Source organism: Myotis myotis, unplaced genomic scaffold (assembly GCF_014108235.1).
Source record: "Myotis myotis isolate mMyoMyo1 unplaced genomic scaffold, mMyoMyo1.p scaffold_m19_p_10, whole genome shotgun sequence".
NCBI classification, from domain to species: Eukaryota; Metazoa; Chordata; class Mammalia; order Chiroptera; family Vespertilionidae; genus Myotis; species Myotis myotis.
The window spans coordinates 23,783,692-23,809,639 of NW_023416314.1; the positions used below are offsets into that span (position 1 = coordinate 23,783,692).

The 25,948-nt window shown below is 42.8% G+C and overlaps 1 protein-coding gene across 2 annotated transcripts in view; it reads right to left on the reverse strand.

The window, feature by feature from the left end:
* Positions 1–25,948, reverse strand: part of FAT3 (FAT atypical cadherin 3) — a 520,751-nt gene that overhangs the window by 86,594 nt on the left and 408,209 nt on the right. For both annotated transcript variants that reach the window (XM_036324714.1, XM_036324713.1), the window contains exons 7-9: positions 15,513–15,788; positions 12,797–13,007; positions 3,950–8,023 (exon numbers count right to left, since the gene is read on the reverse strand). In XM_036324714.1, the coding sequence (XP_036180607.1) occupies positions 3,950–8,023; positions 12,797–13,007; positions 15,513–15,788 (4,561 nt within the window). The remainder of the gene's footprint in view (positions 1–3,949; positions 8,024–12,796; positions 13,008–15,512; positions 15,789–25,948) is intronic.

A 25,948-nucleotide genomic window follows, 5' to 3' on the forward strand; every position in this document is an offset into this window, starting at 1 on the left:
GTGACGGCGAGAGGACAGTGTAGGGTCATCCAGGTGCCCTGCAAACTATATCATTTACGATACTGAACAATCTATTCTCACTTCCTTTTGGTTCTTGTGCAAGAAAGCCTGATATTTATATGCTTGGCTTGTGTGGAAAGTAAAACAGTAACTTTCAAGAGAATAAACTGCACTTAGAGAAGCCAGAGGTGAGCTCTTGTTTAGTTCCCTTTAAGGACAATCAAATTCAAACTGTGAAATCAATCCTTCTCAGGATGATACAACTGTCTTTCCACTTTGTCTCAAGAGAGGATGTAATACACCGTAGCTCTTGTTACCAAGACAATTTCATTAGCTGTTGATAATCAAGGAAAGGCAGTCAGTACTATTGAAGAATCTTTTTAATTTATGGGGGTGACATTGGTTAATAAAATTATATGGTTTCAGGTGCACAATTCTATAATACATCATCTGTATATTGTATTGTGTGCTCACCACCCCAATCAAGTCTTCTTCCATCACCATTTATCACCCTACACCCTCTCCTACCTCCCCAACCCCCCTTTCCCTCTAGTAATCACCATACTATTATCTGTGTCTATGAGTTTAATTTTTTCTTAAGCCCTTCACCTTTTTCACACAGCTCCCCAACCTCCCCCTCCTCTCCTCTCCTCTGACAGCTGTCAGTCTGTTCTTCATATCTATGAGTCTGTTCCTACTTTGTTTGTTAATTTATTCATTAGATTCCACATATAAGTGAAATCATATGGTACTTGTCTTTCTCTGACTGGCTTATTTCACTTAGCACAATACTCTCCAGGTCCATCCATGCTGTCACAAGATTTCCTTCTTATTTTCCTTCCTTCCTTCCTTCCTTCCTTCCTTCCTTCCTTCCTTCCTTCCTTCTTTCCTTCTTTCCTTCCTTCCTCTCCTCCTCCTCCCCTTTCTTCTTCTTCTCCTTCTTCTTCTTCTTCTTCTCCTTCTTCTTCTCCTTCTTCTTCTTCTTCTTCTTCTTCTTCTTCTTCTTCTTCTTCTTCTTCTTCTTCTTCTTCTTCTTCTTCCTTATAGCTGGGTAGTATTCCACTGTGTGAATGTACCACAGCATTTTTATCCACTCATCTCCTGATGGGCACTTGGGCTACTTCCAAATCTTGGCTATTGTAAATAACACTGCAGTGGACATGGGGGTGCATATATTCTTTTGAATTAGTGTTTTGGGTTTCTGCTATTAAGGAATCTTTTAATGAAAGATTTATCATACAGCTGTACTCTCCCTATAAGGACTGGGGTTTGGGGGAGAGAAGTTTGTATGACAGAGGAAGACCCGTTAGTATTAAAGGGCCCTAATGAGGGGTCATTGAAGGTGCAGTTCAAAGATAAGCACTACAATTAGATCAAATTTATCAGAGCAAAGCTGGGGAAAGCAGGAGAGAAAGAGAAGAGGTGAAATGGAACAGCTTTTGATGACGCTGAAACACTGACAGTGGTCCCAGCAATACTACTTCCAGCACCACTGAGTTGCATGGGGACCACAGTGGCTTGCAGAAGATGGGAACAGGAGGGAAGAAAATACTTGACCTTCCAGTCCCAAAGAGGAAAATAATGTCGCTTCAAACAAGGAGGAAGACTGAACGAGACAGCTGGCAAGGAGCCTGGAATTCAGTTAAATCATCACTGTTTCCCTGGGTTAGCCATTTAGCAAGTATTTATCACCTGCTCTGGGCCAGACTGGGCTCCAGGCAGTGGCGCTACAGCAGTGGACAAAACTGACCCAAATTTCTCCTGCTGGAACTCACATTCTAGTGGGGAAGACTGACAGTAAACAAATAAATAAGGAACATATTGCATCCTGCTGCTACTTCACTGGAATGAACTTGCCTTCCTACAATGAATCTTTAAAAAAGCCCAGGGCAGAGCTGCTGGTCCTGTCTAGGGGATGGAGTGGGAAGGGTGGCATTTTGAGAGCCAGACTACTGTGCACTGGATTATATGGCATGGTGGGGGGTGGGCTCAGTCTGGGGTCTCAGCGGTGTGGGGCTAACAGGATGAATGGCAGACAGTGCAGAAAAGGAGGGGTGCACCCTCCTCTAGGGCAGTGGGTTTTTGCTGGGAGTGACTGTGCCTCCTCCCCCACCCCTCAGGGGACACTTGTCCATGTCTGAAGACATTTTTGAATGCCACATCAGGGGTTGTGAGGTACAGCTACTGGAATCTATTGGGTAGAGGCCAGAGGCACTGGTAATCATCCCACAAGGCAGAGAACTGCCATCTATGACAAAGACTTATCTGCCCAGAATGTCAAGTGTCCAGGGTGAGAAATCTGCTCCCGTGAGGCTTGGGGTCCTCCCTGGGAGATCACTTTCCTCCATCACTGGCTAGGCTTCAGTTAGACTGTGGTTGAATATTCAGCATGCACAGATTTAACCTCGCCGATGATTCTGGTGCAGGCCCACACTGTTCTTTTGTTAAATAAAATGATTAATGGTCCTTTGTTAATCTGTGGAAGCACAGCCAAGTTGTGCTACGTCAAGAGCAAAAGTTAAATCTCATTAAAATCAGTTGGTGGTTGGCACTGCTAACAGTAACAGTAGCTTTAAGCTACTCTGTTCTCATTACCTTGGTAAAGTTGATAGGCTGGCCCCTTTAAATCTTCCATTCAGAGACAATGTATAAATAATTAAGGCTGAGTAACAGTTCTTCCAAATAAAAGAGTATCCCTTAGAATGCTTAAGAAGCTTTTTATCTGCAACTGAATGCAAATGAAATCAAAGTGATGCTTTACTCACCTAGTTTTCTTTACCACTATTGCTCCTGTCTTTATTGCAGAAACATACATTTTAATAAAAAGGAAGTTATCAGCTAAAGCATGAAATGCATAAATAGCTTTAAACAGAAAACATCAAGCAAACAGTTCCATGAAGAGGAGTAGCGTGGAGAAGTGTGGCAGTCGCTAGCACGGACGCATATGCCCTCCCGTGGATCTTATTCTGCAGTGATTAATTAACTTTCCCACCAACGTACTTAAGCAGACTCTGTGTCCTGGGGGCATTCTAATTAATTCATTTTTCACGGTGAATAATGTAGTTTTTCTAAAGGGAAACCACCTGACTACAAGTATTGATGGATTCTTTAAAATCTTTTGGCACTTGGCTTATGTTCTGCCTTTGAATGTCACAACATCAAAATGTTCGTTTTAAAACCCCAAAATAGTTTTAGGAAGACTGCTCTCACATCATCAACCCTCTCCTCTTTGTAGTTTAAGGCCAATCACCCCCGGAAAGCTGCCCCTGATCAAGACACCCCTTCTTCACTCTGACATGAAATCCTCAGGCTCTCAGAGCAATGGTGACATACTTTGTGCCCTCTGGGTGACCTCATTTGTCTATCTTGGCTCTCCCATTGAACTGCTACTTACTATTTGGAAAGACAGGAAAGGGATCCAAGAAAAATGAGCTGTCAGGAGAAATATCTTTGGCTTAGAGTTATAACATTATTTTATTTTTTTAGCAGAAGGTCAAACCTGGCTCTCTAATTTGTAAATGTGAATGTATATGAGTTTTCATTATCAGAGGAAACAGCTATTTGCTTTTTCCCCCCTTAAAAATCTAGGGAAAAGAAATACAGTTAAAAATACATCTCTTATATATTTTAAAAATAACAGCAAAAAAGAGCTGTTATTTTCACTTCTTCAGCTGAGAAGTTTGGCTGGACTCCACTTGCAATGATAAAAAGTGACTCAAGGCCTGGGTACCGATCTGGGTAACCAGTTGCAGGCAAACCAATGAACTCCAAATTAAGGCTGAGTGAGGAATAACCAACAACGGTATCAACTCAGATCTCTTCCTCAGCCCCAGAGCATCAATACTCTTAACCCCTCATCTCGCCTTCTTCTCTCCTACTCTCACTGCCTGCCACCTTCCATCTCTACAAGGCAGAGCCCACAGTGAAAACCAAAGGGTGGTAGACTGACCTGTAATGTGGTAGCTCACTTGGCGATTGATGTCGGAAGTGTCTCTGTCCCACGTGCTGAGGACGGCTACCACCTCGCCCGGAGGGTCGCTCTCCTTCACATTCCCTTGGTACACCTCATGGGCAAAGACGGGTGCGTTGTCATTTATATCTGTCACCCTGACAGAGACCAAAGCCGTGGCAGAAAGAGAGAAGGCCTCCCCAAGGTCGGACGCCACCACGGAGAAGGTGAATGAGGGGTCTGTTTCGTGATCCAGGTCCTTCAAGGTACTGATCCAGCCGGTGTTGCTGTCAATATTGAATGCTTCCATTACCTTTTCGGGCTGGGAATCTGCGTGCAGGGAGTACGTGACCTGCCCATTAGCTCCCCAATCCATATCGATGGCTCTCACCTGGGTGAGTTTGGTGCCGCTAGGCATCCCTTCCATGACCATGGTCTCATAGCTTGCCGTCTCAAAGACTGGCTTGTTGTCGTTCAAATCCAACACCTTGATGTCCACGTCCGCAGTAAATACAATGTCTACCTTGTCGAGGGGTATCGTGGCTGCTACTTTAAAGTGGAAAGCTGGGCTGACTTCATGGTCCAGGCGTTTGTCGAGCTTGATGGTGCCTGTGTCCTGTTCTATGATGAAGACACCCCCTTTGTTATTTTCGGGACGTTCCCCGTTAACTGTGCTGAATTGGACATTCTGACTGGGCAAAATCCTTAGGGTGTCCACCGTGCTCCCAATGGCCGTATCTTCTGCAATGGTAAAAGAATACTGAGACTGGGTAAATGAAGGCAAGAACGTTTCAGGGGGCAAGACGTGGATGTAGACAGGGATGAGGGAGTGCTTTACTGGAATGCCCCCATCGACTGCTTTGACAAAGAAGGATAGCACTGTGTTTCTCAGCTGGTTAAAATTGCCCTTTGTGACCATCCAACCGTTGTCAGGATCGATTTCCAGCAGGTCGGCCACAGAGACCGAGGCCTCGCTGTACAGGGAATAAGTAATCCTTGAGTTGGCTCCATCATCTGGATCCATGGCCTGCACCTGAGTGACCAAGTAGCCCCGTCCCACGTCTGCCCTGACGCTGGCCCTGTATTCCACTGTCATGAACTGGGGAGCATTGTCATTTTCATCCACAACAATCACCCTCACGGTGCAGAAAGTCGTTCTTCCCCCGCCATCAAGGGCCCTCAAAAAAATACTAATGTCGCCTTCCAGAGGGTTTTCCCGGTCGAGCCTTTCTGTTGTAATGACTTGTCCATTGCTGTCTATGAGGAATCGATCTTTGGCAAAGTCATTGATGATGGCATAGCTGATCTGCCCGTACGTCCCTGGGTCCCCATCTGTGGCTCGAACGTGAATCACCTTTGTCCCGGCAGCCGCATTCTCTCTAACCTCAGCTACGTAGGTGCTTTGTGAAAAGGTGGGGCTGTACAGGTTAGCCCCCAGCACCCTAATATGCACCTGTGCAGTGCTAGTGAATAACCCGTCAGAGACGGACACATTGAGACTGTACAGAGGCTCCATCCGCTGCTTGCGGTGGTTGGATAGTGTGATGACCCCACTCTTGCTGTCCATCAGAAAGCTTGTCCGGTCGTTCCCAGATAAAATGTTATATTCCAACCGGTCGAAGTCAGAGCTGTCTGCATCGGAGGCTTGCACACAGGTCACAAAATGGCCCCGGGGGGCTAATTCACTCACATAGGACTCGTAAATGAGCTGATTAAAAACCGGAGGGTTGTCATTAATGTCTGAGATGTAGATATGAACCAGGACCTCACTGCTCAGCGATGGGAAACCACTATCAGTTGCTCTGACTTTCAAAGTGCAGTGTTGCACTGACTCGTGGTCCAGCATCCTTGCCGTCAGGATTAAGCCACTGGCGCTGTCTATGTGGAAATAATCGGTGCTGTTGTAAGTGTCCTGGACAATCTGGTAATGAACCATTTTATTGTTTTCTGAGTCCACATCAGTGGAAACAACTTGCAAAACAGGTGTCCCAATGAGAGAGGCTTCTGTCAATGTTGTATTGTATGTAGGCTGATCAAAAACAGGGGGGTTGTCATTCACATCATTAACTAGCAAGTCAACGGTGACTTCAGCCCTGGCACCGGTAAGGGCATCGCTGGCTCTTACTGTCAACTTATAAACAGATGTAACTTCATAATCCAAAGGGCCAACGACTTTCAGGACCCCAGTGTCAAAGTCGATGTTAAATTGTTTATAAAGATCCCCATCAATAATGATATATATGATGCCTTGGCCTTCTGGACTGGTGGCATTGATGCTTAGAATAGGTGTATCCATCCCGATGTCTTCGTTGATGGATGCTGTATAAAAGGGCTTATCAAACACAGGCATTGCTTTGTTGACAATCGTGATGGGCAGTTCTACCAGTGTGGACAAAGAAGGGTTTCCACCATCTTTGGCTAGGACAGTGACACCATACTCAATGTTGGACAAGTCAGAGTTGAATGCTTCTTTTAAAATAACATTCCCCGAATTAGGGTTAATTTCAAAGTGGCCATAGTCATCCTGTAGGACATAGGTCACTTCTCCATTTGCACCTTTATCTTTGTCGATGGCTGTCACCCGGTAAATCGGAGTCCCAGGCTCAGCATCAACTTGCACAGCAGCATAGTAAGGGAGGCCCACGAAGACTGGAGAGTTGTCATTTATGTCTTCGATGCTGACTCTGACCACTACCCTGGCCACACGCAAATGGTCCATCTCACGGCTGGCTTCTACCACCAGCTCATATAACTCTTGTTCCTCACGGTCGAAGGGGACTCCGGTGGTCTGGATGACTCCTGAGGTAGATTTTATCTTGAATTTATTTCCTGGGTTTAAGATGCTATATTTTAAGGGCTCATTAAGGCGATTTCCAATGGCATTGACAATAGCAACTTTGGTTATATTAGGGTTGTTCTCTGAGATTGAGGTGGAGTAAAAGCTTTGTGTAAAGTGGAGGCCGCTGTCCATGGCTTCTTTAACCAAGATGGTGACCATGGACGTGCTGTAGAACTTCCCGTCTGAAACTTTAACTATCAGTGCGTAGTGGTCTTTGGAGAGGTTGTTGTTTTTTATGGAGAGCACACCAGTATTTGAGTCCATTAAAAAGTAATCCATGCTGCCTTCCAGCAGGCTGTATGTCAGTTCGGGGGGCACCTCGGAGTCAGGATCTGTGGCACTAACTTTCAGCACCTCCACTCCAACATAGGTAGGTAGGAGCAGGACCGTCTCAAACACAGCCTGGGTGAAAACAGGCGGGTTGTCATTCACATCTGTCACCTCTATGCTGACTTCAACGGGACTCTCTGCAGTCAGCTGGGGGCTGCCGCTGTCTCTCACGTGCACGTGGAAATGGAAACGGGAGATGGTTTCGTGGTCCAGGGTGGCAATCGTTCGGATGGCCCCTGTACTGGAGTCCACCGTGAAGAACTTCTTGGCCGTGGACTCGACGATCTGATACACAAGCAGAGCATTCCGGTTGCTGTCGGCATCGGTGGCCCGAATTACCAGGGGGCTGTTATCTAGGCTCCTGACAATGCTATTAACTGGGGCAGCCTCACTCAGGCTGCCTGAATATTGAGAAAAGAGGAAAATGGGGGCATTATCATTTTCATCAACAATCTGAATATTGACCGAGACATTGGAAGCCATTCCTGCCATGTTCGTGGCCTGTACGGTGAGTAGGTAAGAGGAAGTTCGCTCATAATCCAGTGCTTTCCGGGTAGTGATGACTCCAGAGTATGGATTTATGGTAAAGATCCCATCTGTGTTTCCATCTTTGACATCATAAATGAGGGTAGATTGACTAATCGCAGAGATCAGAACGACCGATGTTCCAATATCAACATTTTCATTTACTTCTGCTTGGTAGTCTTTGTGAGCAAACTTGGGGTGAGAATTATCAGACATGGTGACAGAAATGCGCACAATTGCAGTGGCAGACATGGGCGGGGAACCCTGGTCTGTGACTTTGACTGACAGGACAAACTGACCCATAGTCGTCATGTCTGGTTCTTTGGAAACGGTGATGATGCCCAGGACTGGTTCGATCTTAAATGTGTTCCCCGTGTTCCCTAAAATAAGGAAATCAACGGGGAAATGAGTTATAATTGGGTCATTTTTTGATCATTAACTTTTCATCTGAAGGCTACTTGACTGCAACATGGCAAGCAAAAAGCAATTTTTCATATTCATACCATCTCATTCTGAAATAAAACAAGAGACTTCTCTTTTAGGAGTATTCAAAAGCAACCGAAATGAATTGTCTGATAAAATTGTGAATTTCAGATCACTATCTTCTTAATCCAGGTTAACAACAACAACATAGCACGGTGTACTTTAAACCTGGCAAATAAAAGCTTGTGGGGGAGACTTTTCTGTTTAAACTTTCTTATTCTCAGCCTTGTGAGATGAGGGCCAGACTGGGCTGGCACAGGCTAATGTCACTAGTGAAAAGGTATTTTCACCTAAACCATATTCTGTGTTCCATGTTACAAGGAAGAGAGCTGTAGAAATTGTTTCGGAACACTACCACACAGTCATTTGGTTTCAGATTATCCTAAAGGTAAGCTTTACTACATGGAATTGGTATTGTTTCATGCTATCAAAACCCCATTCGTCTGAAACACTACTTTAGTGAGGGGGTTTTGTTTAGGCAGGGAGAATTCTTTCCAAGTCACTGTTGGCTTTGTAAGTCGTGAGGATTTTTTCTGACAAACCGATTCTTATTTTCCCACATCCCCAAACACACACATGCACACACAGACATAAAACTAGACAAATAATGATAAGGCAGTTGCTCCAATCTGTAACCATTCTAGGCGCCAAATTTTTCAGAAGTTTCTGGTGAAGTAGGAAACTGTTGATCATCGGAACCAACATCCAAACCAAAGACTGGAAATGTAACCTTTACGAGACTGAAAAACGGGTGCCTGCTTGGCCACCTCTGAAACGGGAAGGGCTGTGAACCTGGAAACTGTGCAAGTTTAGAGCTCTGTCTCTGAAATGTGCAGGGGTGTGAGGTTGGGATTGTTGAGGAAAATTAAAGAGAAGATAATGGGGAACACACACTTGAAGAATGTAAAGAATGTAGTTCAAAAGTGATGGATGGTGTGGAGCAGCATCCTTCACCAAGTCACTTTTGCTTGTCTCATCAGCCTCCCTAATGCTTCTCAAGGAACACAGCTGCTTGTGTGTCTAGATTTGTTTAAATCCAAAGTTAATGATCTTGGTTATTCAATTATATTGGGGTTATTCCTTCTTTTTGAAGTACTGCAGTATGGCAGACACATGGAGAGTTTAAATGTCATCATTAAAGAAGGCAGTTATATAATGTGTCCATTGAAATATATAGCAAGCACAGCTGTATACATACTTCTTACTTCATTCTTACTAAATAAACTTTTCCAGGTCTGAAAATGAAAACTCATGTCCCTATAAATCCGTTTCTGTAAGATGTTTGCTTATTTTTAAAGAGGAAGTAAATGGAACAAAGGGGTAAAGAATTTGATTCTAGCTCCCACATGTTGGGATGACTCTTCCTTTGCCACCTAAACATGAGCATCCTGTGATGACCACAAGTTCAATGATCTCCTAAGCAAGCCTGCAAATTTTCAACAAGCAGCACTGTGCAACTGAGTGGGAGTCTGACCTTTGATTTATAGATCCTCACAAGGAGGCAGCAATCATTCCACTTCAGCACCTCAGAGGAGAAAAATATAGAGGCAGCTGAGCAATAGTCACCTTCCAGCAATGGCACCAGCACGCAACCCTGAAGGATGAATGCAAGAGAACACACGGTGTCCCACGGTGGAGTTTCCAGGTAAGTCCTTCCTCACTCTACACAGCAGATTTCTACATGCCCAGCAAGGTACCATGGCAGGGGCGAAGAGGAGCCAGCTTCTGACCTTGAGTAGACCTTCGTAACCCTGCTGTTACATGGTTGCTGGGTGCTCATTACACTCCTGCTAGTATGTCAGGTCCAAAGTGGGCTCTCTGCTCTTTTCCTCTTCAATGTACTGTCCTGTATTCTTAGAGTCCACTCCTGCTTATTCTCTCCTGCTGCACTTGGATCCTTGGAAACCAACCTCTGCTTGTTTCTTTGGAGTCTACAGCTGGGCAAGAGCTGCGCTCATCTTATCATTATTTATCTAGTAAACAGCACAGTGCCTAGCACAAAGAAGGTGCTTGATAAATATTTGTTCAGAATGACTGGGAGGAGAGATTTTAAAAGATTTTTAACTCTCTGTCTGTATATATCGTGGGATCCAATGCATCCCCATCCTAACTCAAATCTTAGTTCTCGTCTCCCTTGTACTGCCCGGTCTCAGAGCCACACACGAACCACTCTTGATGCCCGAGTTAAATAGAGCAGTGGTCTCCAACCTTTCGGACCTCATGGGCCACCAGTGGTCTGCGGACTACCTACTGGTTGGCGACCACTGAAATAGAGGACCAAAGCTTTGCACTAGAATTCTGCCTCAGTCCTTCAGGCCAAACTAAGAAGTTCCAGGAGTTATTTACAAACCAGGCAGAGGAGGGAATGCATGGCCCGCCAGTCAACAGAGTAAAATCTTTGCTCATCAGAGGGCTGTGAGAGAACTTAAAATGCACACTTCATACAACCACTTGGCATTTGCTTCAAAATGCTGAAGCCTCGGGGATCCACCTCTCTCCTACCCTGATCTGGGAAGAAGCTGGCCAGGTGGGACCAGTCCAGGTCAGTGTGGGTCTATCTGTCTGTCCACAAAGGGGCCCAGCGACCACCTGAGATTGACTGTATCCACTGTAATTCCCATTAGCATTGTACACATAGAGTCAAAAGCTGCTTTTTGAGTTACCAATCATTCCTGTGGGTTTCTGGAAATTCAAGTGTTCTATATAAAAGGTGTTTTAAGGAAATAACTGTTCTCTCTAGTTTTAGTCAACTGTGAAAGAAATGACCAAGTTCTTTCTCTATGCACAGCACCAGGCTGTCCTCTGTGGAGGTTAAAAGGTAAGGGAGACAGTCCTTTCAGCTGGATGGTAATTTCCTTTTAAATTACTCTTCAAGAACATCCAATTTGGTTTACAAATGATCTGGCTATCTGAGAGGAGTATAATAGTAGCCTTCCTGACAAATATAAACAACAAGTAGGCACTCAGACAAATGCTTAGACAAAGTCAAGTAAGGAAAGTAGACATACAACCCTATACCTAAATGATTTCAGTGACATGAAACAATGGATATGCATGAACGAATATGGGGAAAATATATGTTAGGGGAAAACTGTAGAAAGAATATAAAGAGTTATTGGATTAGGTGACATTTTCTAGGATGTTACTGAAAAATTGCTTTTCTAAAAAGAAGTTTATATATTATTTGTAGGAAAAAAGAATAAGAATGAATAAACTAAGAGATATAAAATACCATCTTAAAAATTATTAATCTAGAAAAGAAATGTGTGAATTCACTGGGGGTACCTGGCTGTTATGAACCAACATATTTTATTTTACTTTATTATTTTATTTTTTTGTATAGAGTTTAGCACTGATTTATGAAAAATGTGGATGCCTAATGCAGGGAATAATTTTAGATCGCAGGGTTTTTTAAATAAGGTTGTTGGCTTTTCATTTTCTACTAGTTTTTAGTCCAAAACTGTCATTTTAGCATTCATATTTTTGTTTCCACCAATCACAAAAATGCTCCCTATTTACATCAAGGGAAAGCTTTGCAGTGCTGGCAGGAGAGGAGACAGCGTCTGGCACGATGTGTGACAGACATAATGTTGCAGAACATTTTGGAAATATGTGGCCTGAATATTCCAAAGAAGAAGGAGAGGAAAAGGGAAAATAGAGTAGATAAAGGATATTTGTAATTTTTAGGTTCACAGTCCTATCCTTTGATTGGAGATTTATGTCTTCTGTCATTAATGTTTTTTAGTGTTCTATCCTCGAACTATGGTCCTGCTTATAGATGCTAAAATCAATTTTTAAAAAATTTCTAATTTAACAAGAGTCTGTATTTATTTATTTTTTAATCTCTCTCTCTATATATATGTTATATATACACACACACAGGTATATATATATATGTATATATAATATATATATAATATATATGTTATAGATTTCAGAGAGGAAGGGAGAGGAGAGAGAGATAGAAACACCAGTGATGTGAGAGAATCATTGACCAGCTGCCTCCTGCACACCCCCTACTGGGGATAGAACCACAATCCGCAAATCTGGGGATAGACCGAGAATTGAACAGCGACCGCCTAGTCATAGGTCGATGCTCAAGCACTGAGCTATGCCAGCCGGATGAGTCTGTATTTATTTATCTGTTGGGTTAAGCAGGCAGTTTAGTACCTACCAACTACTCTGCTACTCAGATCACTTCCAATGAAGCGAATTTGTGTCAAGGGTGGGGGCATAGGAATCTCTGAAGCCCACAGCCCACCCACTGACAAGTAAACAAAGACATGTGAGGTTCATTCACAGAGCTGCCGGGCAGCCCTCAGATGATGCGAGGCTTTGGTCTTTTTCAGTCTGTGACCATGACTTGTTGACCCATAAGTAAAAGACACCGAGTTTACTACACATTTCTTCTCTCTTTTCCATCCCAGAAAAATCTGAGATTGAACCTAATAAAAGGGAACTCTTTCCTTGCTGTCAATGATGGAAAACATATGACTGAAATGCCAAGAACTTTATACACCACCATCATGCAAATGGGGCAGTTGCTTGGCCAAAAAAAAAAAAAAGCAGTTGGAGATGTTCCAGCAGTAACCACGTGAGTGTGACAAGGTGATAAATACTAGAGGGTCCGGTGCCATGCGTTATGCTGCAATCAGTGCAACAGCTCTCACCTGCTTCTATGGTATATATGAGTTCTGCATTTTCCCCTTTGTCTTTGTCCAGAGCCGTCACTTGCAGAACAGCTGATCCCAGAGCAGCCGATTCAAACACAGATGCTTCATACAGCGGGTTGGTAAAATAAGGACTGTGATCATTAGCATCTTCCACATTCACAATGACTCGGGCCAAGTTTCTTCGATAAGGAAACTCCTGATCTCTGACCTTTAGGCAAAATAACAAGAAGCAGTAGGACTAGAATCTTAAGTTGCAAAGAACTCACAGGGCGATGTCTGTAGTGAAAACAAAATGACATAATGTACACAGAGTGCTTGACCCAGTCCCAGGCACATAATAGGTGCTCAACAAATGGCAGTATTATCAAGTCAGATAATCAACTGAGAGCAGGGACCACATCCTCTTTATTACTTGGTGCTATGCCTGATGTTAGGTCTGTGTCCAGTCTGTGTTTACGGAACTGATACTGGATATGACAAACACAGCAGTTTCTTCTGGTCCCCCTCACACAGCCACCACCTCTCACTTGTGCAAATAGCTGCTAATCGAATGGTGGATGGAGGCTCTCCTAAAGAGGAAGCTAAAAAGTGGAATCAATGAATGTAATGTAGGCATTGTCATTCATTCATTCATTCATTCATTCATTCATTCATTCATTCACTCATTCATTCACTCATTCATTCATCGAACACTTATTGCCACCTATTATCTGTTAAGCTCCAGAATGGACTCTGGTGGTTCAATGGTGAATTAGATGCAGTCCCTGACCTCAAGAACTTTAGAGTTGACGGGGGAATGCAAACTAGTCAACAAACAGCTCTACGGCCCAGTGGAAAGTGCCAGGAAGGGACTAGTGAGAAGCACTTCACTTTCTATTCTGCTTTTTGGAAGAGGTGACAGAAATAAGTACAAGTGGTAAAATGGTGTTGATGGTTGTGGGCACATATCTCAGGCACAAAGAACAAACGTAGACAGAAGCCCGGTACTGGGAGAGAACCCTGTTCACTGGGAAGATGAGCTGAATCTTAACTTCTAAAATGTGAGACCCCATTTTCACTTCACCAAGGAACCTGCCTGACTGCTTTCAAGTTTCCCCTCTTTTGCATATGGCAAAAGCTTGCAAATAAACAACTCTTTAACCACATGATTCTGAAGCAATTTTATGTAGCAATGATCAAATGTGTCCTTTCCGTTTGTTCAATTTCAGGCACCATAATTTGAAAGATGTGAAAAAAATTAGAAAATGTACTGAGAAGAGCCATCAAAGGGGAAAGGGGGTTTTCAGAAATAATACCTAGAAGGAATGAGCAAACTGACTAAAATGCTTGCCATGGAGAAAGGCAGCATAAAAGACTTGTTTGCGCTAAATATTCAACTACGTAAATGACAGTGGCACAGGGTCACCAAACTGAAGTTTGAGTTTGTTAAGGAAAGAATGAAGAGAAATGACTTGAAGAATCATGAGAATGAAGTTAGTTACCTGCCTACGGTTCCTGCCTCTAAAGAAATACCTGTAAAAGCAACCTGGTGAGAGCACTGAATTTCCCTGTCTGTAGACTGGCTGTCACACCCAAGGACCAAGCTGGACTCTGTATTTGGGGATTACTGAAATCCAGGTCTGTTCCACATGAATGCCCAAGGGTGCTGGGACTTTGTCTGTTTTATATCTTTGGTGCCTAGGACAGTGTTTGGTACATACTAGGTGCTGGAGAAACATCTAATGAATGAATGAATGGTGGTCAGAGTGATGGGTTTGATGATTCTGAGTCTCTCTTCTGTTCCCTGGGGTCTCAGCTGGAAACCATCGCCGAGGGCACGGCACTCCGGTTTCCTCTGGTCCGGACAGGTTTCTGGACTTGGGAAGGAGGAGTAGCACTTTGAAGAACATGAATTCCAGCTGCTTGGGAACTGGTAGTCTCTTGGCGTGTTTTAAAGCCCAGCAGTACAGGAGATTAAGCCCCTGTTATCCCTCCTGGTCTTAAGGAACCCAGGAGGGCTCTGAAGGCAGAGGCTGTGCAATTGCCCCTAGGGTTCTTGGGTGGTTATAGGGACAGATTTTAGGCCATAAACGAACCAAGGAGGCTTCTTGTTAATCTCTACCTCCCAATTACGGGAACTAGGCAAACTCCACTTTAAAATGAAAGCAACGTCTACATAACTTGGAGGCCCCATGAACCCACATGCATGTTTAAGGCTCTCTGCAGGCGTCAGTGTGTGTGAGTTCTCTTTTGTGCACTGGTACAAGGTCAATGCCGGAGCAACGGTAATAAACGAATTCTCTAAATGCTTCCAAGGCCCGAGCACGGCATAGGTTCAGTAAAGGATTACCATTGTGATTAACTTCTCAAGGAACTTTCTTTAAACGTTTCCACAGAATCTTCTGGATGCGAACCAATACTATGTACACTGGGAGATTTATGGAAACACGGCCTGTTCCTCCCTCTCAAGTCAGTCTGTCGGCAGCATTTACCGAGCAGCCCCTGTCTGTAGAATTCATCTCAAGTTTCAGTTTGGCAAAAATATGGAGTCGCTGCCTAACAATAGTAATTCCTCACTGAAATAAAAAGGTGAAAATGAAGGCAGCCCTGCTGTGAAGAGACCAGGTTTCCCACTGCTTACAAAACAGATGGGCCTTGTAGGTCTGGGGACTAAGGTGTGTGCCTCGAGGGGTCAGTGATCCTGCCAGGAGAGCAATTAAGCGTTTGGGCCTACCATGACGTTGAGGATGTGCTTGTCCTGGGCCTCGTGGTCCAGCCGCTCCGCCGTGTAGAGCACGCCGGTGCTGGGGTCCATCCGGAATTTTCTCATGCTGGCGGCGTCGATGCTGCTGTGCACCGTGTAGCTCAGCTTGTGCTTCTCGTCTCGGTCTGTGGCCTCGATCTGCAGTATCTCTGTGTCGGGGAGCACGTCCTCGGAAATGGTCACATCGTAACTCGGCTGAGAGAATTCCGGGCCGTTATCGTTATTATCCAGCACTTTGATAAATACCTATAGTTAAAAGAAGACAAGACTGAGGACTAATGCCAACGCCCTCTTTCCTCCTGCCCGGTCCTTGGATCCCAGCTTGGAGGAGCTATCTCAATGTGTAGGAAGTTCTTGTATGAAAATACTCTGTAATTAGAGGCTGACAGTAAACCAGGAGTTCACAGTGGCAGGGACGTACACTACAGCTGATCAATACTCTCACTATTAACTGAACAGCTAAGCTGGCCCCCAGGGGTGACAACTCCACAGGGTCACTTGAGGCACCATGTGAGAGACCACAAGGTGACCTCAGTGTGTTTTGTTTCTATTATCTTTTTTTTTATTAAAGCCATCTTGTGTACCTTTAAAAAAAAAAAGTATATTTTTTTATTTCAGAGAGGAAGGGAGAGAGAGATAGAAACATCAATGATGAGAGAGAATCACTGATCGGCTACCTCCTGCACGCCCCCTACTGGGGATGTGCTTGCAACTAAGGTACATGCCCTTGACCAGAATCGAACCTGGGACCCTTCAGTCCACAGGCCAATGCTCTATCCACTGAGCAAAACCGGTTAGGGCTATTATCTCTCTTTTTTAAAGCCATCTCATGTATTTTATATATATAACTTCAGAGAAGAAGGGAGAGGGAGAGAGATAGAAACATCAATGATGAGAGAATCATCAATCAGCTGCCTCCTGCATGCCCCCTACTGGGGGCTAAGCCTGCAACACAGGCATGTGCCCTTAACCAGCATCAAACCTGGGACCCTTCTATCTGCAGGCCAATGCTCTATCCATCGAGCCAAACCAGCCAGGGCCATTCCTATTATCTTAAGTTCTTGTTATATGCTCCTCATAGTAGATTTAAATGTGGAGACAGGGATAGAACGGGGACAGGGACAGAAGAGGCTGAGGATGGAGGAGTGGACACAGGGGTGGCCTTCTCAGAGCAAGCAGAGCTTCTTAACTGCAGTGCCCACACATGGCGGTTCTTTCGGAAGGGGCGTGTTGAGTAAAGAATACGGTAGTGAAATACGAAGTTCCTAACTTGTGTTCCTTTATAAATCATTTTGTTATAAAAATGTTCAGGCAGATATAAAAGTCATAGCTTAATGAACCTTCATGTATTCATTGCTCAGCTTTGATAATAAGGAATTCACGGCTTAAACTTGTTTCATACCCACCTGCTCCCCCAAATTATTTTGAAGCAAATCCCAGCCATCATGTAATTTCAGTGTGTGTCTCTACATGACAGGGACTCTTAAATGCACACAATACCATTATTGCATCTACACAGAGAGAACTAATTCCATATTGTTATTAAATATTCAGTTGGGGTTCATCTCTCTATAATTGCTTTTGAAAATGCTATGTACATTTGTATTATACACATATATGTATATATATTTCATAGTTTCTTTTAATCAGGCTATGCAAATAAGATCCAAACATTGCATTCGCTTGATGTCTTTTGATTTATAGATTTTCCCTTTATTTCCTTGCAATTTTTATGTCGTTATCATTGGCAGTGAACAAACTGAGCCATTTTATCTTTATGGTTCCCGCAGTCTGAATTTCACTCATTCCATCCCTGTGTTTTTTTCTACAGGTCCTACTGTCCTCTGTATTACTTATACATTGGTAGTTTGATATAGGAGACTTGATAGATTCAAGTTTAATTTCCTCCTCCTCCTTTTTCTTTGACAAAAATACTTCATGAGTGATACAGTGCACTTCCATTCGGAGACACATAATACCTGGTTCTCCCTCTGGTTATGTGATATTAACAGCCATTGATGATCATTGTATACATAACATTAACTCATTAAAAATGCAAAATGGTAATGTTTTTAATTCTACAATTTCTTTCTCACTTATTAGCTGGAGGAGCTCTAAAAAGAACTCTTTGGTTACTCTGATGTACGCTTCCTGTAGGAACAGCAGCATGAATACTTCTTTTTCTCTATTTATCATTTCAAAAATAATGAGCTGGTTCTTCAGCTCCTCCCAAAGTGATCAATGAAGTATTTTTTTTCAAGCAACGTTATGAACTCCTGAATTTAATCACATCTGATATGTTTCTGTCCATTAAAGTTACTGATGCACAAATGGCCCTTCCTTGGTCAGTGAGAGCCTCTTCAAATGGGCTCTTATTATATTTTGACACAACTACTGTAGTCTTTGATAGCTTACTTGCTTTACAATAATTTCTACCGATATTTGTTTCCAAGTATTTTTTCTAACCCCAGTCCTGAATTATCCATTTCTTCAAAAAGTGTTGGTTACTTTTTAGTTAGAAGTGGCATTTAGAGATGATGATGTGGTACTAGGGATGTTCATTCCTACTACTGTGTCTAGCTTTTATTCAGTGGACATAATCAGCAAAGTGTATTGTTTCCTTGTTAATCCTAACCCGAGGATATTTTTTCCATTGATTTTTAGAGAGAATGGAAGGGGGAAGGAAGGGGTGGGGAGAGAGAAACATGGATGTGAGAGAGATACACTGATCGGTTGCCACCAGCCTGCAGTCCAACTGGGGTTAAGGATGGAACCTGTAGCCCACGTAGGTTCCCTTCACTGGAATGAACCCACGACTTTTTGGTGTGCTGCTGGCACTCTAACCACTGGGAACACTGGCCAGAGCAAAAGTTCTTTGTTTCTAATAATTTTTTCATGAGTTGATATTGATACCTACAATTTAAAATGAGGGCATCTCGGTTTTTACTTAATTTTATTTTTTTAATATTTGTATCTCCGTTTTGCCATGCTGAAATTTCTCATGCCAATGACATCATCATAATTACTCATTGTTTTATTTGAAACACAAGAACAAAGCCTAAGCATAACAATGCCAACATTGTTATTATAATTACATTACAATTATGGACATTCAAAAACAATTTAGTATTATTTTGTAGTTATTTTTGTCCTCGGGATTTATCCTGCTGGGATGTACAGTCAAATTAATACCTTTAAAATCACTTAGATGCCCTAACCGGTTTGGCTCAGTGGATACAGCGTCGGCCTGCGGACTCAAGGGTCCCAGGTTCGATTCCAGTCAAGGGCATGTACTTTGGTTGCGGGCACATACCCACTAGGGAGTGTGCAGGAGGCAGCTGATAGATGATTCTCTCTCATCGATGTTTCTAACTCTCTATCCCTCTCCTTTCCTCTCTGTAAAAAATCAATAATAAAATGAAATGAAATAAAATAAAATAAAATCACTTAGATTAGTTCTTCTCTATGTGCTAAGCATTCTATAATGCAGAGGACAGTCCCCCACAATAAAGAACTATCTTACCCAAAATGTCAACATGTCACTTCATTATATCCTGAAGGTCAGTCCACAGCAGTTTAGAAATATTCTTCCAATGGGTAGATAAATCATAGTTAATTCAATCAATCCTCTACTGATGTTCATTTAAAATGTTTCCTACTTTTGCTCTTAGGGCAGTGGTTCTCAGCCTGTGGGTCGCGACCCCTTTGGCGCTCGAACAACCCTTTCACAGGGGTCGCCTAAGACCATCCTGCATATCAGATATTTACATAACGATTCATAACAGTAGCAACATTACAGTTATGAAGTAGCAACGAAAATAATTTTATGGTTGGGTCACAACATGAGGAACTACATTTAAAGGGCCAGAAGGTTGAGAACCACTGTCTTAGGGTGTATAATGAAGAGCCTTGTACCCATGCTTTTTCATATTTTTGCTAGCATACGTTTGGGACCCTAGATTGGGATTACTGGATCAAAGGAGAAGTGCTCAATTTTGGTTGATAATTCCATATTTCCTGACCCAAAAGTTTTATCGTTCGGCATTCCCAGAGCAACAAAGAGTGGGGCAAAAGTAGGTTTACAGTTGTGAGTACATAAAACCCAGACTTTATTCTATTATTATTTATCAATTATTGTATCATTCTCCAAACAAACAACTGTATACCTACTTTTGCCCTACCCGGTGTATGAGAGTGACTGTCTTCCCACAACCTTGCCAACAGAGTACCTAAGCAGTAAAACTTAGAGTTTCTGCTAAACTGATAGTTGAGAAATGGCATTTTAATACAGTTTTCATTTTCTTTTCTCTTATTATGAATAGGGTTGAGCATATTTTCCTCTTCATATGTTTAATAGTCATTTGCATTTTGTTTTCTGGTGTGTTTTTTTCTATTCATTTATTTAAATTTATCTTTATTATTGAAAGTATTACAGAAATCCCCTTTGGTTTTTTTTCCACTGACCCCCTCCACCCCACACCCACTCCTACCAAGCCTTTTCCACACTATCGCCTATGTCCATGGGCTATGCCAGCCGTGGGCAAACTACGGTCTCCGGGCTGGATCCGGCCCGTTTGAAATGAATAAAACTAAAAAAAAAAAAAAAAGACCGTACCCTTTTATGTAATGATGTTTACTTTGAATTTATATTAGTTCACACAAACACTCCATCCATGCTTTTGTTCCGGCCCTCCGGTCCAGTTTAAGAACCCACTGTGGCCCTCGAGTCAAAAAGTTTGCCCACCCCTGGGCTATGCATATCCTATATAATAAAAGCCTAGTATGCTAAGTGTCCAGTCATCTTTTCAACCAATCAAAGCATAATACGCTAATGATATGCTAAGGCCACTCAACTGCTTGCTATGATGTGCACTGACCACCAGGGGGAAGACAGTCGACCGGTCGAACAGTCACTATGATGTGCACTGATCACCAGGGGGCAGACGCTCCAACCGGTAGGTTAGCTTGCTGCTGGGATCTGGCGGATCAGGACTGAACATGCCCTGGAGCCCTACCGTGGTCCCTCCCTGGCCTCCGATCGTGCACCAGTGGGGTCCTTCAGCCTGGCCTGCACCCTCTTGCAATCCAGGATCCCTAGAGGGATGTTGGAGAGCTGATTTCAGCCTGATCCCACAGGCCAGGCTGAGTGACCCCACTGGTACACAAATTTATGCACCAGGCCTCTAGTATGCATATAAGTTACCCTGTTAATCTCTCCACCATTCCCCCCACTTCTGCCTTTCCTCTGAAATTCCTATCTGTTCCATGGTCCTATGTCTCTGGATCTATTTTGTTCATCAGTTTATTTTGTTCATAAGATTCTATATATGAATGAGATCATGGATACTTGTCTTTCTCTGACTGGCTTATTTCGCTTAGCATAATACTCTCCAGGTCCATCCATGCTGTTGCAAATGGTAACACTTCCTTCTTTTTCACTGCTCCATTTCTTTTTCTGTTAAAACTATATCAAATCATTCTTTTATGAGTGAAATGGGCTTTCCCTTTATTTTTGGAAAATATAATGATATAAATGGCAAATGTTTTCAATTTTGTCATTTATCTTTATTTTGCTCATGGAGATGTTTTGCTATGCAAAGTTTTTATTTTTTTACTTTTATGGTCACGTAATTGAATACATCAATCTTTTCCCTTGTTGTTTCTGGACCTTAAGCCATAGTTTAGAACATTTTCTACATTTCTAGGCTATAGTGAACATACTCATTTTTCATAAATAACGTTTACATGTTTCCTTTACTTACATTTCCATCTCTAATCCATTTGGAATTTTTCCTGGTATATTATGTGAGGAATGGATCCAGTTTTATTTTTCTCCCCACATGGCTCTCCATTTATTTCAATGCCACTTTTTAGATCAACACTTTCCCAGAAATTTAAGAAACCACTTTATTGTATACTAAGTTTATACATGCAAATGGTGCATGTCAGGCTTTTCTATTTAGTTGCATTGGTTTACCAGTCTTTTCAAGCATCGCTATCAAATGTTTTAATTACAGAAGCTTTTCAGCACATTTTAATTATTTGGAAAAGCTAGGTCCTCCCTTTGTTCTTTTTCAGGGTTTTCCTGGCTATTCTTCCAAATGAACTTGATAATCCACCTGTATAGCACCTGACAGAACTTGAAGCATTTTAAATTGGGGTTATGCTGAGAGAGAAATGGTTTCTTTAGGATGGAGTCTTCCTACCCCAAAACATAGCTTGTCTTTTTTCATTTGCTCAAACTACTGTTTTGTTTTTCAGAGCGGTTTTAATTTTTCTCAAATAGGTTTTGAACATTTTTTAGAATTCATTCATGTGCTATCTTAAATTGTCTTCTTTTCCATTACACTATCTTTTTACTATTTTTTTTTTGCTATATATGTAGGCTATTGAGTTTTGTAACTTAAATTTATAACTTGCCACTTTACTAAGTTTTCTTATCACTTCCAGTAGTTTTTCCATTCACTCTTTTGAGCTTTTCTGATACATAATTATGCTACATGCAATAGGTATCATTTTACCTTTTTCTTTATAATCCCTATAATGCAACTTGCATTGACTACTACTTACAGCACTACTTAGACAGCAGTGGAAATAGTGACATTCTTGTTGTATTCCTGACTAATGGGCATGTCTTTCGTGATCACCATTAAATATAGGCAGGCATTTGGATGCATTCCAGAAAACTGTTTACTTTTAAACATAAATTTAGTCAGACCATGGTTAGCCTCCTATCTGCACGTTGGCCCAGACGTGCTTTTTTAAAAAAATATATTTTATTGATTTTTTACAGAGAGGAAAGGAGAAGGATAGAGTTAGAAACATCAATGAGAGAGAAACATCGATCATCTGCCTCCTGCACACCTCCTTCTGGGGATGTGCCCGCAACCAAGGTACGTGCCCTTGACCAGAATCGAACCTGGGACCTTTCAGTCCGCAGGCCGACGCTCTATCCACTGAGCCAAACCGGTTAGGGCCAGACGTGCTTTTTTTGAGTGAGAGAAGTAGGTCCTGGCTCTCACGTCTGTGCCAGGACCACCTGCCCATGGGAGTGACCCTGACGTGGGCACAAGCTTTGCCGGTGGTTTAAGGCAGAAAAAGGAGTGAGAAGTGTGCCTGTGGAGTTCTGGGTGTTGTTTCATCCCCACTGTACTTGGAAAGTCTACTACATTCTCTGAGTGTCAATTCTTTCCTTTAAAAAGTTCAAGTTAACTTAGTCAAGATGCTAAAATATTTGTGTTCACAGAAGCAGTTGCAGCAATGGGGTACAGAAGCCTTTGCAGCAGCAAGCCTGCCCTGACCTTCAGGAAGTTCCAAAGTTGATGTGCTCTTGAAAAGCTGGCCTCTTTCTGCTTGCTTTGTCCTGAGCCTAATCTACAGTCAGAACAAGTGTTTCTCTGTAAAAAGACTTCCTTTTCCTCATTTGCTTTTTATTTCCCACAGTTGGGGCCATTTGTGAGCTCCTGGACTAACAAACAAAGCAAAGTAACTCTCAAAGATGCTGTGTTCAAAATGGTCATTGAAAGGCCTAAGGAAGGACAATGGACTCAAAGCAGGAGGAGACCTGAATGTAGGAAGTCTCTTCAGGGCTGGTTTCCATGCTGCCCACCGCAAACAGTCTGGGCTTCGCAGGCTCCTCTCAACTAAGCCTGGGTGAATGCCAAGCCCGGCTTTACAAAAGCTCATGGTGGGAAGCCCATGGGGTGAGCTGCAGGGAAAAGCCTGCCTTTTACTAGAACCAATTAAGTGCTAAATGACTGAAATTCTGTTCTGCCTCTGTTGGTATTTTAAAACCATATTTAAAACATTCTACCGTTGTGATTTCAAGGGTCATGCCTCCTTGTATTTAGAATGTATAAACATAAAAATCATGTCAGTTTTGAGTTTGTTTTGCAGTGTACAAACCCGTATCATCTTTGTTTCTTAATCTTTGTTATCTCTAGTTTACCAGCGTTGTGAGAACCAGAGAATTTGAGGAATGTGCCCACGGTGACAATGGCAGGGCCAGACTTGAACCTGGGTCTTATGGAGCCACATTGTGAATTCATACCATGCATCCCATCATCCAATTCCATGTGCACTTAAACTCCACACACATTAATTGTGAAACACATCTGAACAAATATGGGTGCAAATATCATGGACCTTGCTATACAGAACTCCTAATTTCCGAAATAGATAACTGACATGACAGCTCTCTCTTTAGGAACGTCAATCATAGGGTTATTCTAACTAGAAAATTCTCTGCTGCCCTTAATATTGGAATTCGTTTTCAAAAACTGATTTATGTATAAGTTGTCAGGCACAGACCTACTAGAGCCAGTGACATTTTGCCATTATTATTATATTTTTAACAGAAAGTCCCACATTAGAGTTGGCTTGCTGCCTTATTTTTTTCTCTATATAATTGCACTTGTCCCAACATTTTCCTAACTTAAGTATACAAGGAAGTTTTGGGCCACTGCCCTTTTCCCTGCTATGCGTGCCACGGCACTACAAGACATGAATGAACACCTTCGATGAGGGCAGTGTTCCTTGGGAGTCCCTTGATCTGGGGAATCATGGAGCAGCTTTGGCAAAAGTGGTTTCTTTCTATCCTTCCCTCCAGCACCCACCTTTTAAGCAGGTGCAGGGTGGAGAGAAAGGATAATACCAAGTCCTAATTTTCAAGGTAAAGAGTGCTTTTAAAGAAAGGAGGCTAGTAAGGAACTCCCAGCAAGTCACTTACAGACAGAAGAGGAATGGAATCCCCATGGCTGTGGAGGACAAGGGTAACTTTAGGGATGCAGGTTGCAGATCTGCCAGCCCCAGTAAACACAGACCCTTTCTTCAGCCGAAAGCCTTGGTGGCCCATCTCAGTGAACTGGCTTTGGGGGCATTAAGAATTTTGAAGATTATGTGAAAGAGGTTTTTAATCTCACGTTTGGCTGTGGAGCATACACATACAGGCTGATTTTCATATCTTTATAAATCAAACCAGGACTTGAATAAGAAAAGTATATTAAAATCACAAAAACACATATCATGAGTCCCCGAATCAAACCAGTGTAACTTTTGGATTATTATTTGGGCGTGACTATCTCTGCTGTCTTTCATAAGTAACAATAAAAACCACACACACACATAATACTGTATAATTATCAGGTGTATTATTCCGAAAGGGGGCTGTAATAATAAAACCTGCATGTGTCCAACACATCACGAAATTTCAAGGCCCTTCTCATAATATTTTATCCTTACAACAACCCATAAGGCATGTAAGCCTGAGTGCCATTATACAGAAGGAACCAAGTCTCATTGAGATGGAGCCACCTTCTGCGGTAACACAGACAGGAATTGGTTAAGCTCTGACTTGAACTTGAATCACTTGATTCAGGGTCAGCGCTCCTTCCGCTATGCCAAATGCTTCCCCTAATGCATTAAAGTGTATACTTTGTATGTATAGGCGTGCAGGGGAAAGTCCCTGAAGTGTGTCTGAGTTTGAGAAGGAAGAAGTGGGTTTGTATCTCTTTAGCTGTGTATACCCAGGGTGGCCACCTAACCAGTCTATGCCTCAGTTTCTCACCAGAGAAATGAGTGTCATGGTAATAGGGTGACAGGGAAATGAAACTTAAGAATGAGACTTGCTAAGTCTTATTATGCAACTATGAAGAGTTTTATATTACTATGCATTTCCATCCATTGGCCCTTTGAAAGAGTCATGCTCTAGATTTGATTACATTTGCTGTGAAGATGCAGTAGCTCAGACTGGTCTGGCAGATGTTTGAGGAAAGTTGTTAAAATTCATAATTTCTCACCTTTGGAAATGCGTGTCTTTGTTGCCCGTAAGCTCGGCGGGTTGAAGAGAGGGCAGTGAGGAGGGTGGGGTATTATGTATGGCTCGCTATGAGACATTCTATTCTAATGGGCACAAGGGGTGCCATGTTCCCAAGGCAGCCACCTTAAAGAGTGTCCTCCTGGCAACTAGCAGGGCCAGGTAAGTTGCTCTTCCGGCCTTAGAACTGAGTTGTGCCTTTGAGAGGCAGCACAGTGTGTGGTTCAGAGATAAGGCTCTGGAACCCAACTGCCTGTGTCTGAGCCCTGTTCTACTCAAGTTACTGAGCCTTGCTTTGCCTTAATTTCCATATCTGTAAGATGGGCATGACAGCAGGGGACTAGTTTGTGAATTCAAAGGGGCCGGACAAGCTCAGGGGAGCCAGATGGCAGGTCTGACAAGCTCAGTGACCAAAAGGAACCACACCGGCTGGTTTGATCACAAATTCCTAACTGGGCAGGTCACAGCAGGTAGTCATGTCTCAGACCTGTGGTTTCCTCAGCAAAGACCCATCTTTACTTTAAAGTGAGCTCTGTCCATTGTTCTCATGCAGGTAGGATCACATACCTTGGACATGGCAGAGTAACGCTCT